Consider the following 16,440-nt stretch of genomic DNA (forward strand, 5'->3'; position numbering starts at 1 on the left):
ACAGTGCTTTGATAACACCTAGTTTAGATCTGTTTTTTGTTATCATACTTCTAAAAGACCATAATAGTCTTGCAATAAGTTCAAAGAAGAGTCTTACAGGTTGTAGGAACTAAATATCTTTAGCGTATTTATTTTATAAACAATGAGACTGAGAATAGAAATATGTAAAATCCTTAGGATAGTTTCTGGAGATAACCCAGGGGAATATTTTAGATTCAGGTGTGAAAGAAGGAGATAGCTTAGGATCCATTTCGGCCAGACAACAGGAAACCCTTACAGGATCCGAGTGCCAGGGAGAGAATTCTGTGAGGAAGAGGTTGGCTGAAATTTTAAATGTTAGTTGCTGCTAAACTACCAAATGAGATAGGTGGCCCTTAGTCTGGCATACTTTCTTATTGTCACGCATGTGGAGAGTCCTATGTGCTACAAAGTATTTCATTACAGGTTTTGAAATGCCTCACAGCTACTTGGATGTTAGAAACTCCAGCCACTAGGACTACAGCTGATTGTGGAGGGGTAGGGGCGGGGTGTTGGCTCACCTTTGGAGGACACTGTGAGGGAGCTGGCAGCCTCCAGTTGTTCTTCAGGAGATCGACGAGGTGCATTGAGATGGAGGGGCCCTGCAGATCATGGCCAATCTGCTGCAGACACATCTGCAATCCAAGTTTAAGAACACACCTTTCGTTAATGCCTGTCATTCTGTACATCCTGTACAGCACACCTGGGTCAGCACTTGAACTGATTGCTACAGTTTTAAAGGCAATAAACACTTTATGACTGAACCCTTTACATTCTATAAATATAACATTATACAACTATGGAACAAGGTGTGTTCCGTGATGAAATGTGTTCTGGGAACATGGAAAGCCTGCAGTATAATATAATATGAAAAGGAAGTAATAAGAACCACTGTGGCTTTTAAGCATCCTAAACCTAGAGATCATTGTGAGCTAAATATGTATTGTTGGTTTATGAAAGAACTTAAAATGATTTGCCGAAATGTCAAAATGAAAACATTCTCATTGCTCCTTCCCCGGTCCTCTCACCTTCTTTGGGTTTTGATTGTGCTCGCAGTAGGAGAAGAGCTCGTACAGAACGATCCCGAAACTCCACACGTCTGACTTGTGAGAGAACAGGGATTCAGTGATGGACTCCGGGGCGTACCTGTGTCAGGGTTATCACCGGATTAGAGTCGCAAGGCTCAGAGACTTCCTGGCCTATTTTTCCGATTTCTGATACGCGTTTGGTATCGTGTTTTAAAGAGATTTTCTCTGGCAAGATCCATCGATTATAATTATTCTCTGTAGCAGGGACTCCCTACTCCAGTCCTTGGCGTCCAGAATCTAGTAGAAATTCTACATCCATTTAGACAGTCAACAGTTTGTAGCTGAGGACAAAAGGTTTAATAGAATCGAAGTGTCCTAACCGCTTGAGTTTAACTCTTCTACCAGTTGTGGAGATCTTTAAAACTTGACTCATTGTGAGAAATATTACATTTAATTTCAGTGTTCAATATAAAAACGTTAAGACTTTGTTTCTAAAATGAAGGCATTCCTGAAACTTTTAGCTCGATCAAGTGTTGTTTAAAGGCGCTCTGAGTCGCACTGCAGAATTCAACACAGCAGTATTCTGTGAATCTGAAGTCCCTCGACCCCTTGCTCATTCCCAGGGAGAGGCTCTTGCTACAGTATATAGGCCGTCCTGCCTACCAGAAGATGGGGCTCTCTCCTGGATGCGTCACACGGTAGTAGTCCTTGTTCAGAGGAATGAACTTGGTGAGCCCAAAGTCTGCGATTTTCACCAGCGTGTCACTCGCCACCAGAATGTTCCTTGCGGCCAGATCACGGTGGACGTATCGCATGCTTTGCAGGTACTCCATTCCCTGGAAACACAAGAGGCAACACATACACACCCCAGTGGCACAGGCAGTTTGAACTGCAGCAGCCCCTCCTGGATCTTAGGCATGGCATAAGCATGACTGAAGTATGAGATCCTATTCCGTTTAAAGAGTAGTACCAACGTCGTGCATTGAGACCACTCTGGTGAATCAGCTGGTTGCTTTACGACTGTGATTTCAGCAACAGCTGTGCCTTTTCCCCCATAAATGTCCCAGAATTACTGTTGTAATTGTGGATTCAATTCTTTCTTCAAACAAAGCATAAAGGACCGTGCACAAAGGCAACATCAAGTTTTTTTTGAGCAACTAAGAGGAGTGTTAGTGTGTCTCTCCCGTTGGGCTGTGTGCTCTCTACCCGAACGCTTGCAGGACTAGTGTCTTCGGAGGCAGGAGCGTGTGAGCAGACGGGCTCGGCTGCCCAGTGTCATGCCCTCTGCAGCCACAGGGCGCTCCTTCTCTGTCCTGTCTCTCATTTCCGGTTATTTGCTGTCCTTCCGGTGTTTCTCTCTCTCTCTGGGGCTATATATTTCCGGGCTCAGCATTGACGTTCGGATGTCCTGAGACCCGCCTAGCACCAGGTCGCCCCACATCCGCTACCTGAGGGCATAGGTTTCTTTAAGGCACTCCTGAACTCTTTGCACTAATGAGCCTGGGCTGTCTCCCCGTCTCGCCACTACCCATAGGGTCATTTTTGCTCTCCTGCCTCTCCACGGTTCGTCCCTTTTTCAGACACCCGTGACACGCAGGGGCTGGGGGGGGGTGAAATGGGAGAGTGACCCCTGCGGACTGCGCAGTGCTCGATTACCTTGCAGATCTGGGATGCAAAGAGTAGCAGCCTCTTGGTGTTGACGTGCTGGCGGTTCTTCTCCAGGTATCCAATCAGGCTGCCGTGAGGGAGGTACTCCATTACCAGGCTCATGCTGAGCCGACCTGTCGGGGAGAACAGCAGGCAGCCTGGGTTAAAGCAGGCTCTTCCCAGAAAACTGCCACATGATTCCCACTTAAATATTCCCCACTTTAAGGGTGCTCACTGTACCAGTTAAGGGAGAACGCTTTCATCCCGCATTCTGAAGCTAGTACTTGAGCTGACAACTCTCCCAACACAACAGCTCGTTATTAAAATGCAATAGTGTCTTTTTGCTTAGTTAGGAAGGGACATTTCCCAATTGACGTTTCAGTGAAATTTAAACCCCAAAAAAGTTGTAGCAATGTCGGTAAAGCTGCAGTTTTATTTAGCTTACTTGGCTGTAGGAGGTTTTCACACCTCTGAGCCTCTGAGTGCAGATCCCTGGCCTGTATTCTTTCGGGGTTTAATTTCAGCCTAAATTTCAAAGCAAATTTACATGCTAAGTGGATACATAACGTACAAAATCAATCAGGGAACACGGTCACAGTTTCCCCAGTCTCTTCTTTACCTTCTTCTTTACTATGACTGTAAATCAGCTTGCATAATTCCTTTTTATTTCCTCTTTTCCATTCTTCGAGAGAGAGATGTAAGATGTAATCACTTCTTGTGAAGCAATTCTGGAGGCTCACAGAGGGCTTTTACAGCATAGAATACAACCGGGAGATTAACAAAATGTTTGTTTTACTTGTGCAATTTGTGCTACTGGTGAGGTGACCTGATGCTGCCTCACACAGCTCTCCCTCACAAACCTGCACTCCCTGTTTGATCAGGTGTGTGAGCTAGGCGTGCCAGGGGTCTTTCATGATGCTGTGTTGTAACACACAGGCATGAAATATGGCCTGCAGTGAGCGCCTGTCGGGGAAAGTTACATGCTGAGTGGCCAAAACCATCGTAGTTAACAGCCAGAACAGATAATATTTAACTTTTTACACTTCCAATTTAGGCTTAGTGTTTGCTGCAGCCCTGTCCTAAAGAAACTGGACTGCTTCCTTATGTCTTAGGTAACAGATGTTCATTATTAACCATGTCAGCCCTCAGTTAAATTTGCTTATAATTTATATGAGAAACAATAAAATGGAGAAAGATAAAAGTTGAGAAATGCATGGAAAAATACACAATTCCTGATTAGGGAAGCTGGAGGGCTTTTGTGCAAGCTGAAAGGCGACAATCAAAAACAAGAAAAGGTTTATTCCTTGCTGCAAAGAGAAGACAAGTTTCTCTGTGGAGGCTCCTTCTTGTGTTTTTCTTCTCTTTTCAGAAGGAATAAACCTTTTCTTGTTCCTTTGCAGCCTATGCATGCTGATGCAGCTCCCTACTTGACATAATCAAAAAGCCTGTCGTATATTAAAGCAAAATATTAGAAGGATCGTATTGCAGGTCCAATTCTTTTTCTTTAAACATTGTTCTCTTACATCACTTTACATTACTGGAAATGGGCTGTAGGTGCTGTCAATGGTGAATAAATATGCAGTGTTTGCAAAAGGTGTAGTGACTTTATGTAATACTGCAATGTTAAGTAAGGGACTTAGGGACACAAGTTTCTGGTTTCCAAATTGTTGTTAGAAACCAGAAACTTTACAAGAGTGTTCTTGTGAGATGGTGCATAAGGTAAAGTCATCAGCTTTTGGGTACATGCCAAGAGGAACCAGGTCTTCAGATATGTCTTCAGAGGTCTTCGCATACTGACACTGTACATGAGGCAAGGCACAGTGAGACCGTCTTTTCGAAATCATTTCATATACAGTATGAACATTTATCTTGCCTTTTAAACAGTCCTGCTTTATAGATTCTACACTTTATTATTTAGCAGAGGTTTCTAGCCCTGGTGCTGGTCACCCTCATAACTGCTGGGTTACATTCCAGGTGAGCTCTGTTACATCTGCTTACCTTCTGTGAACAAAGTGGGGAATAACCCAATAATAACAATCTTTGCTATAGATGGTGCCTTTAAAGATAGTTTCTCAAAGCGCTTTTCGGTTGGTTTTAAAAACAAAGAAAAATAAGAGGTTAGATAATAGAGAATGGAGCAGATGCAGACATCAGTGAAGTAAAAGCCCTTCTGAAGAAGAAGGTCTTGAGTCTGGGCTTGAAAATGCTCAAGGAAGATAACTCTGATATCCATGGGGATAGATTTCCAGGGCTTTGGGGTGCTGCAAGAGAAGGCCCGTCACCCAGAGTGCTAATAATTCCTGTCCCTTATATAGCTCTTTTCTGGACACTCCATCCAAAAGTACTTTACAGGTAATGGGGACTCCACTCCACCACCACCACTAGTGTGTAGCCTCCACCTGGATGATGCATAGACAGCCATAGTGCTAGAGAACAGAGTGATGAAGCCGGTTCAGAGATGAGGATTATTAGGAGGCCATGATTGGTAAAGGCCAGGGGGAAATTTGGCCAGGATACTGGGGCAAAACCCGTACTCTTCTTGAGAGATAACACCCTGGGATTTTTAACGTCCGCAGAGAGTCAGGACCTCGGTTTTACAAGTTTTATCTCATCCGAAGGATGGTGCCTTTTTACAGTATAGTTTCCCTGTCACTATACTGGGGCATTAGGACCCACACAGGGTGAGCTCCCCCGACTGGCCTCACTAGCACTGCTCACTGCTCACTGCTCTTCCAGCAGCAAACTTTTTCCCAGGAGGTCTCCCATCCAGGAACTGACCAGGCTCACACCTGCTAAGCTCCAGTGGGCTGCCAGCTGGGAGCTGCAGGGTGATAGGGCTGCTGGCAAATGAGCTTGAGAGACGGACAGGAGACCAGCATTACGTGAGCGAAGGCTGAAGGGTGGGGAGTAGGAACATAAATCGGATAGGTACTGAGGTGCCCAGCCATGTGGCAGGAGCCTTATAGGAAAGCGTGAGTATTTTGAGGTCACTAGAAACCTGATATGAAGCCAGTGCAAGGACTCCAAGACCAGCATAATATGATCTTTTGGATGTGACCTGATCAGGTTCTGCCTGCCCCATTCTGAACACATTGGAGTTTGAATAGCCTATTCTTAAGATGAATTGGGAATGGCAAATCTGGCAAGTCTGGTATTACGTGTGCTTATATGAGACGAGAAACTGTAATATAAGCACAAGCAGATTCAATACGAATGTGTTGCACTTTGATTTGTAACGAGGGTGAGCTAAATATCCATTTCATGGGATTGGAAACGAAGAGGCGTTTTAGTGCAGTTCGGTGCCTTGGCTAGGCAGAGAGAGCTCTTACCGGTGCTGTAGCAGATGCCCTTATACTTCACGATGTAGTCGCAGTGCAGGGAGCTGATGGTCTGGATCTCTCTCTCGAAGGCGGCCAGGCTGCCCTGCTTATTCTGCTGAAGCCTCTTCACTGCTATCAGCTCCCCGGTGTTGTCACCCAGTGGGTCATAGCGACACAGCTCCACGCTGCCAAAATTCCCCTGCAAAATCACATGGCGCATTGTCAACCATTACTCCTTATGCCTTAATGCCCGGGTCTCCAGTGACCGTTACTGAGAGGGTTTGAGTGACCACTGGTCTTGAGTCTTAATGAAGAAAGAGCTGTTACCCTCTTTCTTTCTATTTTGTTGTTTCTATACCGAACATTATTAAGCATGCCTTTCTCTAATTCAGAGAAGGAACCACTTTGTTGGAACCCAGTATTGTCGGTTTCGAACACATTAAGGTGTGTCATTTTTATCGCAGTGTACAGGCCGGCTCCACCAGACTCTGGAACAGCTTCGTCCCACAGGCTGTCAGGCTCCTCAACACTCTGGAATCTACTTGCACCCTGCCTCAATCATAGAAACAGGGTTTAAATCCCCCAGTGCGTTATGTATATTGTACTGTGCATTGCCTTTTACTTTGCACTGTCTGCATCTTGCACTATGTGTATCCTAAAATGTCTCTGTCAGTGTCTTGTCTGTATTTGAACGATATTTCGTTCCACTGTATACTTGTATATGTCGGGAATGACAAGTAACGTGAACTTGAGCTTTAAATTAATGTTATTTAAAGCAATATGTTTATTTTTGTGTAGCCAGCTTTAATGTGTGCGTCAATGAGGTTTATTTGTAATCCAAGCGTTAAGGACAAATGCAATGGTTGTGGTGTACTGTGGTTAGTGGTGTGGGCCTTATCTGGAGCTACAGCGGAAATGGCCATTTTCAGGCTGATAAAGCAATTAAACCATATATGAACTTGGACAGTTCTGTAATAAATACCGGACTCTGAGTGATCTGATGGCTCACATACTTTAATGCTGAAGTCAAACCATTGTTTTTATTTCACTCTCTCAAATATACTATGAAAGTGCTTATCAAGATATTATTACTGCATGCATATGTTGAATAGGAAGAATAGTCCTGCAAGTAGGTGAGTAGCTCCCTCTGGCGGCTGACTAAATAATTACAGCTTAAATAATTTAAGATGAGATCACTTTATTGGCCATATACGATTTCTTGTATTAGGAATTTCTTTTCGCATACCCCAACTTGCTCTCCATGAGAGACGCATACAGGGAGAGAAGCTGGGGGTCAGAGTGCAGGGTCAGCCATTTAGATAGATAGATAATACTTTATCAATCCCGTAGGGAAATTGATGTGTTACAGCAGTCCAGCCCAAGACAAGCAAAATGGAAGTCAGAATAGTTATAAAACAAAAGACAAAAAATAATAATAAATACATAGATGTGTGCAAAATGTGCTGATCATAGTCACGGCGCTGATCATTTAAACGGCGCCTCTGGAGCAGGTGGGGTTAAGGGCCTTGCTCAGGGGCCCAACAGAGAAGGATTCCTCTGCCGGCTGCGGGATATGAACCCGCAACCTTCCAGCCACAGGCACAGATCCTTAGCGTCGCACTCACTTGTGATTGCTAATCTGTTACTGGCTTGTACTGCCGTTTCAAACGGCTTGCTTGAAAACAGAGCAGAATTACAACTAAAAATGCCCTGACAGTGTCCGGTCTATTGTTTTGACTTCGCAATTATTCTTCAAATCAATGCAGAGAAATCAAGCCAATTCATTCTCTCCTTTTCACGGGGCCTTAGTTACGAATGGCATGAAAATGAGACCGGGCTAGCCAATGATCTACTTCATTAAAGTGACCAACTGGACACTCAAAAGGGGCAAGAGAAGAAACAAGTGGTAAAAAGCTCATGATGGCCCGAGCTGAGCCTGACGCACAGCTGTGAGCAGAAGTTGGTCGAGTGAGTGGACTTCACCTTCCCCAGGGGAGAGATGTAACGCAGGTGGCGCTCCTCATACAGCGAAGGGTCCTGGTGGTAGGGAGCGCTCAGACTCCTCCAGTACCCGTCTTTCTCTGGCAGCGTGCTGGCCCGGGGGTCACACAGCAGCTCGTAATCTGAAAACGAGCAGAGCAAGGTGCTACTTCGTGTTCGAGGGTGAAGGAGAGAAAGGGGTCAAGTTGGTGCCCCCTCTGTGTCCCGTGACAAAGGCCAGCCGCGGCTCTTGTCATTAAAAAAATAGGCACGTAACAAGACTACCTCAGGAGGTAACTGCATATCCTGGCAATGCAACATTCGCCCCCTCCTGGACACCAAAGATATCACTGTCCTTTGGTGAGGTACAAAGTTATTCACAGTACCCCAGTACTGATACCAGAAGTCATTGATCCATTGTGCATGTATTTTATAAACCAAAAATGCTTGAAATGGTATAAAAATCTCAAAAGCAGTCTGTTATTGCATTAATTGTGACTTGTGTTGAGGCAATACGAGAAATATCCCACTACGCATCCTTTCAGAGGTTTTTATGGTGTGAGTAGTTATTTTGCTTGTTATTGTGACCGTCGCGATTCCGCGCGGGCTCGTGCCCTTGCTGCTCCACCCCGCCGGTTCGTCCCGCAACACCTGGGCGCGAACTGGGTCTCCGGCGTAACACAACGGGGAGCCAGCCGAGTGCCCCAAACTAGCTCCGCTACATTATATTCTGGCCTCGGTTCCCCTCGTGCCCGCCGTGGACGGTGGCGTCCAGGCGGGGGGCGGCGGTGTGCTGGGGTTGTCCGGGTACCCGAAGTGATGAGGCTGTTGAGCTGGCGGATGATGCAGCGACAGGAGGGGCGCAGCCAGGGCTGGTAGTCCATGCAGGGGGCGATCAGGTCGGCCAGCTCCGTCCACTTCGAGGAAGGCAGCTGCTCCCGTCTCTCGTAAAACTGCAGCTTCTGGGCGGAGAGAACGGACAGGGGGGTGACAGGGAAAACAAAATCTGCGCCATGTTTGAGTCTGGATATTTAACCCCCAAGTTGCCCTGGGGAGACAGGCTTCGGTTCTGTTGTGAAGTGCAGCTCAAGAGCAGACTGTTAACGGTGTTAAGCTTGTGGGCAGTGAGAGACTGAGACAAGCCAGTGTCTGGCCCATGAGTCACTGTATTCTGCAGAGCCCCACGCAAATCCCAAGTAGTTTTCTTGAAACTTGGATGAGTTTAAGTTTAAATTTACAATTAATGCAGCTGAAAGTTGGTAATGTAGTATCAGGTCATGAATATGCCCAGGGCAAACCAGACACACAGGCCATCATACCTGCTGGGGATTCTGGCCTTGAAGTGGCACTTTCCCGCAGTTAAAGATCTCCCAGAGAGTTGTCCCAAAACTCCACTTATCGGACTCGAGCATCCGTCTTTCCGGGGAGTCCAACACCTCTGGAGCTACCCATGGAATTCTGTCCAACACCACTGCAGAGGAGGAAAACACAGTGTGAGAGAATGGCAGTAAGACATACCCAAGTCAAACATAACATCTCTGGATAGATATCAAAATAGTGAGCAGCAAAGCATCGTGAGCTTATGACTGGCAGGCTGTGGCTTGAGTCCCTGCTGCAGACACCGTTAAAAACTGAGGTGTTTGTATAGGAAAAAAGATTTGGTAACGGAGATGATGCACGTTGATTGAGTCCTTCATGAAGCTTACCGTCTCTGCCAAGCATGGCCAGGCTAATTCCTGGATCGCTCAGTTTGATAAAGGGGGCAGTGCCAGCAGAGGCATCGCCTTCTCTCGCCAAGAGCAGGTTTTTAGCACAGATATTTCCATGGACAATGTTCTTCTCCTCCTGAAATGAAAGGGTACCCGGCTCTTTTAAAGATGGCTTTTAACAGCTTTTCTGATCTTAAAAACGCAAAGCAAAACCAGGAAAAAGTGGGTGGCTGTTTCTCTCTCGAGTGTGGTGGTGGTGGGGGCGTATGTTTGGCAGAAACACATTGGGGTGAGTGGTAAACCGCAATTCTAAATTAATGAGTTTGCAATTTTAAAATCATGTTTTAAAAATGGTAGAAAAATGGCACACGGACCATTGGTTTATAGGAAAGTGTTTTTCAGAGCTTGGTAAGCCAACCATGTCCATAAGAACACTAGAAATGTGAGACACGAGAACAGCCCATCTTGTACCAAAAAAATACCAATTGAACAAGTTATCTAAATTGTCCAGTTGAGTTTAGAATTTCATCCACCTCTTTTTAGAGGAGTCCAGAGTTCATGCCTCCATTGTCTTAGTGGGAAGCCAGTTCCAGATACCTACCATATATGGTGTAAAGAAACAGTTCCTACTCTTCTTCCTAAATTCCCATTTAATCCCAAGCTCCAGTGATTGTGTCCTTGTTTTACTGCAGAGTCTGAAATAGTCTCCTGACCTGAAATGTTCTAGACCTCTTAAGATCTTATATACTTGGATCAAATATCCTATCAATCTCCCTTATTCAAAACTAAAGATTCCCTTTAACTTGTCTCTATATAGGAAAGCACTGAGACAAATGAAACACTTTCATGAGCTATAGTGTCCTTACTGTGGAATAGTGACCATACCCTAACACAATATTCTAAATTTAGGTTTTGCTTGAGCATTATTAGAAGGGGCGTAACTTCTCTTGACTTTGAGTCTTTCAGTTTTAGCATCTTTCAGTGTAAGAAGTCTTTTGAGTTTTACTTGGCAACACACTGAACACAGAGAAGAACATTACTACAAGTGCAAACTACTCCATTTTCAAAACGCAGCTTTGTCTTACAAACTGTAGTGCAGGAAGTCCCTATCTGGCAGATACTGCGGGTGACCTGAAGCAGAGAGGTCAGATGTGCTGTACTCACAAGGAAGCTGAGGGCACAGGCCAGCTGCTTCGCCACGTCAAGTTTCCAGCTGACCGACACAGAGCTTTGCCTCTTCTTCAGAAACAAGTCAAGGGCTCCGTACTTCACAAACTCTTCCACGATGATGTCTGGAGGTTAGGGAAGGACAAAAGCAGCAGTTTGGCTTTGTTGAAAGAGTGACTCACTCAAGAGGATTATGCTATGTCTTCCTGAGTCAGAGCTTTTGAAGAAATGCTATGTCAAGACCTCTTGGATGGGCAGGTCATGTAGGGGCACCCTAACATAACGCTTGAGAAGCTACGAATCTACAGAGGCTTCAATAAACCCTTGTAAATACACTTAAAAACACTTACAAGCCTTGTGGGAGACTTAAATGAGTGGATAAGCTTAGTCTACAGCATGCATGAGTAGTTATAAATCTCTGAGCATAACAGAAAAGGGTAAAACCACAAAGCGTTTAAGGTACTTAGTGGTTTTTAGAGTGTACTTAGATAGCCAAGACACAGTATTGTACTTTTTCTCTGTTGTATTATTTGTGCTTTGGCTTTTCCTGGGATGATGGAAGTAGGGAAAAAAAACAAACCAAACTCTTAATTACAGTACAATGATTGCGTCTGATATAGGCTCTCATGAAATCAAAGAAATTACGTGAAAACAGAATTGTTCTCTGGTGATAAGAAATCTGTGACGGCATGGCTGTCCCTAATGTGCTCTTTTATTTTATTTTTTGGAGAAAATGAACTGCTCAGAAATGCATTCATCTGAGCTGCTGCACGAAAGGGTAAGAAGCAAAGTTGACTCACTCTTGGTGCCGTGGATGCTAATCCCATAGACCAGGAGCAGGTGCTTGTGGGAAAGCTGGCTCATCAGGCTGGCCGCCTCAAAGAATGACTGAGGGGGGAGGTGGCAACAAAGACATCACCATCAGAAGAAACGAAGGGCTGCATTTATATAGCACATTCCATCCCACATAATATAGATAATGAGTGTATATACTGTATATATCTTTAGAGCTTTACCAACCGTGTAGTCAGGGCATTGGTTTCACAGCTCATCTGAGGGTTGATGGCACCCAGTATTATAAATAGTGCTTTTAAAATTAGACCCACGTATCAAGTATCTTATTCCTGATTTTCATAGGTTTCTGAACTCGATTACTAGGTGTGGTGTTTTTTTTCCTTTGAAGGAAGGGTGAGTGGGGAGGAACAAGCAAGTGGAAGACTTGAATCTCACTTAATAAAGGGATGATGTGAAAAGTTCCTGGATGAAAGTCGCTGTTCACGAGGTCAGTGCGAAGAGGGTAAAATAAGAGGTCTTTTCACCTGACCCGCACAAAAAGTGAATAAATTGCATAGAGCAAAAGAGGGGATTCTCTCAAACGTTTTAAATATTATACAGTTTTCTTTAAGATGTTCTTTAAATGGCATCATTTGCAGTAATTCCTGTTTAGATGAACATGTGAACAATGAGGTTACACCATCCAACCCAAATGGCTCCATAGCTTTGGTGTTCTGCCAGCTATTATTTCCTTTACATCTTACGTATCTGAGTTCAAGGCCTCACATGAATTCTTTTTAGGATTCAATGTCAGTTTTACACACGGCCCCTTGAAATAACAGGAAGGGGTGATGGTGTGAAGAGACCTTTCTACAGGAATTTTCAGATGAACCAGAACTTTCAAAAAAGCCTTTCGGATGTAAGAATGTGAGCCTCCCGATACCTGCTGAGAATAATCCATAGCAAGGCAGTCTACTACCACCTTGTAGTTTTAATGTTCACTCTGGCAAAGTAAAAGCTCACCTCCCAGCAGTTTTTGTGAGCATTTTCCAGAACTTTTAGCAAAACGTCTGTCGTGTATCTCTCCCCCTCTCGGATGTCAGTCTTGGTCCCTTTGAAGATCTTGGTAAAGGAACCTTGTCCTAGACTCTCCCCCTGTCAAGATGAATCACACCAGAGATGTTCTCGGCACATTGTGCTGTTACAAAGTTTAAGACGCGCTGGGCTGGAGTCAAACCCAGGAACCCCCATCATGCAATCCCCTTCAAAAGAATGGGTTCTAAGATGAGAGAACTTGTCTGGGTTGGAGGAGCTTCTTGATTGTGAAGCTTTTCCAGGATACATTCCCAGATACATTTGGCACAGATTTGCATAAACTACCACCGCATTCTCCCTCACTCCCCAAGAAGACCAGGAGCTTCTCGAGACTCACCAGCTGCAGGTCTTCATACTTGATCATCTGGAACTGGACATGACTGGCCTTGCGTTTCTGCAGGATGGGTGATGCCAGGGCTTCCTGTGAGTAATTGCTGCGCACAATGTTCAGGTTGGTGAGCTCTGCAAACGAGAGCCAACAAATTCTTTTTCAGTTGAGGTTTTATTTTGTTTCACAACACGAAACATTTAACTGGACTTGCGTTTCCTAGTAAGCAATGAAGTTCAAGAAAGGTTAGTTGGTCCACTACAGCCAGATGTGGACAAGAATTCTGGTGTTTCCATCTCTCCAGTCATTTTCTAACTGCAGTTCAGGGTCACGGGAGAACAGGAGCCTATCCCAGCAAGCAATGGGCACAAGGTGGGGTACACCCTGGACAGGATGTCCATTCATTCCAAAATGCACATTCCTAGACCTGCTGGGTTCTGTTGAGGTTTGTTTGAGGGGATGTCCTCTTGGAAATTGTCTTGACACCTCCTTTATCTTTTATTTACAGGGATATTGGTAAAGCTGCATTAGAGGTGTAACCTATATCCATGGAAAACTGTCACATTGGAAATGATAGCTCAATGTCTGGAGCACACAGGGTCCTGCATCAAGTAGTTGTATAGTAGTTGTAATAGGATACCCTGCTGTATAAACTGTACAAATGTACTGTAAGTAAGAAAGGGATCTTGTTAGCCTCTATACAGAAATGTGATGCTGGTGAGGGCTGTTATTTATTCAGAGTAAGCAAGCAATCAGAAATGACATTTATTGGCACCTTAAGAGCTCACAATTAGGGTCAGCATGTGCTGTCTGGAATATCCAACCAGGTTTTTAAACACAAAGTGTCAGCTGGCTCAAAGATTTGCAGAACTTCACGAGGCAAATTACTAACGAGAATTACTAACGTTTTACTCTGGAATATGCTGCGAGAGATTCAGTGGCGTGTGCCACGAGCACCACTGGGAAAAATAATCTGTTTCCAACATGTTTGAATAAAGACGCAAAGAGTCAGGTGAAGGAAGGGTTCTGTACCTTTAGGGCGAGGAGGGCAGCACATGGTGAGCTTGATGGGCACCTCAGCTAGGAGCAGCTCACTGCCCTGGCAGAAAGCCAGGAGCTCCTTCAGGGTGGAGAAGGAGTGCCGAACACCAGAGAGACGGAAGTCCTTGTCTTTCACTATCAGACAGTCCTTATAGTCCATCCCCAGAGGCGTCTGTCCATAGAATAGGGTTAGCGATGGAGGTGGCAGTACAAAATAGGTAGAACTTGCACAAAGCATTCTGACCGCATTATTTAGTACAGGAATTTCAAACCCCTTATTTTAATGCACGCTCGCGTTAAAAGAAGCAGAGGTTTGCTGTTTACTTTTTATTTTACTCTGTAAATCATCGCTATTTATTGTAGGTTTCCATGCTGTGTCACTGTACTGTACTGCAGGATATCACCAGCTCTCCCTGTTTTAGAACCTTCTTGTTTTCCAACGTCTCTTACCTCCATGCAAACAGTGAGGAAGTACTTGTCATAGTCTTTGGGACTGTGCCTCAGTAGGAACATGCCTCCCTGTGCCCCAGCTCGCTTCAGCTTGAGGATGGCAAATTCTGACCTGAGAGGAAGGGAAGGAGAAAGTCCAGTCAGCAATAATCCCCCACGCATCTCTGATGCGGGAAGCAGGGCTGGTTCTGGGCTTTGTTGTCCTAGTGGGCATTACATTACTTTTATCTGTCGTATCTCTTCGATCTTAAGAAATGATATTTCTTCTGCCTGTGGTCCAGGTCAATCTCTGTGCCAGTCTTCCGCAGTGATGCTGCAAGTCTGCCGCATTTACATGTCAAGCAGTTTTAGTTAACTTAAAATTTTCCAAAAACCTAACAAAATAAGAACACAGCAATGTGACACTTCTCCTCAAACTTCTGTCAGGTTTGACGCATTTACAAGAATGCAGTGAGACCGTGGGAAGTTTTCACCATTGACGGATCAAGTCAATAATCTGGCACACCATGTTCATACCACCTATCCTGGGAAATGCTATACTTAATTTCCAATGACAATTGCATTAGTGATCTGCCTTAAACCATGCTCTTCCACTATTCTTATCACGTTTTGTAGGAGAAGAGGATGTATTCAAGTTTGCCATTTTGGTGTAGACCTCAAATTAAATGCCCCAAATCATTGAACTGTGGCCTGTTGTTTAAATGCTTTTGTCATGGAACTTTAACTTTGTCTGAAGGGCTGCTTTTCAGGGAGCAGGAAGTTGAAAGGGCTCACGTGATTGGCCCATGACATCGGCTTTCCAGGTCCTGCAGCAAGCTGGGCGGCGCGACCTCCTCGCAGAAGTAATGGCTGGAGTCTGTCGTCAGCCTGAAGTAACCATCAATGAGCGAGATGAACGACAGGGCCTCGGTCAGAGACTGAAACTCGGCCTCCTGGAAGGCAAGCAGATGACCTGGCTGAATACTTGACTTTTCAGTTACTGTATGCAATCAAATATATTTTAATCCATTTATAAAAACGCATTTCTTTCCACCTTAAGATCTGTTTAACGTCCAACAACACTGTACGAACAGAGCAGAGGTGACAATCGCAATCTTTATTATATACAGTGCCTTTAGGCACACATCACTTCAAGATGTGTTACAATAAAAAAAGGCTGGATTTGAAAGTGCTGATAAACTTGATCTGAAGTGGGCTGAGAGAGTGTTCTAGAGCCCTGGAGCAACAGAACCTCGAGTCTAGTCTACAGCATAGCTACAGAAAAACGCAGCTTGTCGGACGTCAGATTCAAGCAGGAGTAGTAAAGAAAATATACACACGTCTTTCATAAACAGGAATTTTGTGTTTAGATTGTTCATTGTTTGATAATTATGCTGTTTGCCACCCCTAAATTGAAATGTTACTAAAATATGAAATATTGTTTTTTTCTAGGACACATTCTTCAATTTCCTAAAGGTTTCAACCGGTAAAGTTTTCATTCCTGGCACTTGCCAATATACTAGGGCTTGTTTATTGCTTTAAAATGGAGAAAATGTTTGCATTTAACAACGTATATATGAAAGGCAATACTGATTGCACTGATCCTAGATCTGTAGGCAGCTCTGAACATGCAAACACAATTCAACAACAAGTGCAGAGTCACAGGTGTAGATCCTGCGCACTGCTCAAGAGCCAGAGGAATAGCAGCCAAGGGGCACCGAGAGGCTGTCGGACATGTTTCAATGCCCGTTCCACGTACCAGACACCTGTCGTCTTGTCTGGTCACGGTCACCACTCTGCCCTCCAGCGGCACGCGGTCACGCCTGGCCTGCTTGATGCTGATGTCGATGATCTCTGGAAAGTCACAGAAGGTCTGCCATTCCTGAAAGGACAGAGAAGAAGGA

At 44.7% G+C, this 16,440-nt stretch overlaps 1 protein-coding gene across 1 annotated transcript in view; it reads right to left on the bottom strand.

Moving 5' to 3' along the window:
* The window catches only part of jak3 (Janus kinase 3 (a protein tyrosine kinase, leukocyte)), a 29,260-nt gene that overhangs the window by 2,535 nt on the left and 10,285 nt on the right, over positions 1 to 16,440 (bottom strand). Inside the window, exons 7-23 of the mRNA XM_015365755.2 lie at positions 16,296 to 16,418; positions 15,332 to 15,489; positions 14,558 to 14,669; positions 14,099 to 14,279; positions 13,076 to 13,200; positions 12,667 to 12,798; positions 11,670 to 11,757; positions 10,867 to 10,994; positions 9,700 to 9,838; positions 9,313 to 9,464; positions 8,805 to 8,955; positions 7,997 to 8,136; positions 6,023 to 6,212; positions 2,703 to 2,827; positions 1,710 to 1,882; positions 1,047 to 1,164; positions 540 to 653 (exon numbers count right to left, since the gene is read on the bottom strand). Of these exons, the coding sequence (XP_015221241.2) occupies positions 540 to 653; positions 1,047 to 1,164; positions 1,710 to 1,882; positions 2,703 to 2,827; positions 6,023 to 6,212; positions 7,997 to 8,136; positions 8,805 to 8,955; positions 9,313 to 9,464; positions 9,700 to 9,838; positions 10,867 to 10,994; positions 11,670 to 11,757; positions 12,667 to 12,798; positions 13,076 to 13,200; positions 14,099 to 14,279; positions 14,558 to 14,669; positions 15,332 to 15,489; positions 16,296 to 16,418 (2,349 nt within the window). The remainder of the gene's footprint in view (positions 1 to 539; positions 654 to 1,046; positions 1,165 to 1,709; positions 1,883 to 2,702; positions 2,828 to 6,022; positions 6,213 to 7,996; positions 8,137 to 8,804; positions 8,956 to 9,312; positions 9,465 to 9,699; positions 9,839 to 10,866; positions 10,995 to 11,669; positions 11,758 to 12,666; positions 12,799 to 13,075; positions 13,201 to 14,098; positions 14,280 to 14,557; positions 14,670 to 15,331; positions 15,490 to 16,295; positions 16,419 to 16,440) is intronic.

Source organism: Lepisosteus oculatus, chromosome 29 (assembly GCF_040954835.1).
Source record: "Lepisosteus oculatus isolate fLepOcu1 chromosome 29, fLepOcu1.hap2, whole genome shotgun sequence".
NCBI classification, from domain to species: domain Eukaryota; kingdom Metazoa; phylum Chordata; class Actinopteri; order Semionotiformes; family Lepisosteidae; genus Lepisosteus; species Lepisosteus oculatus.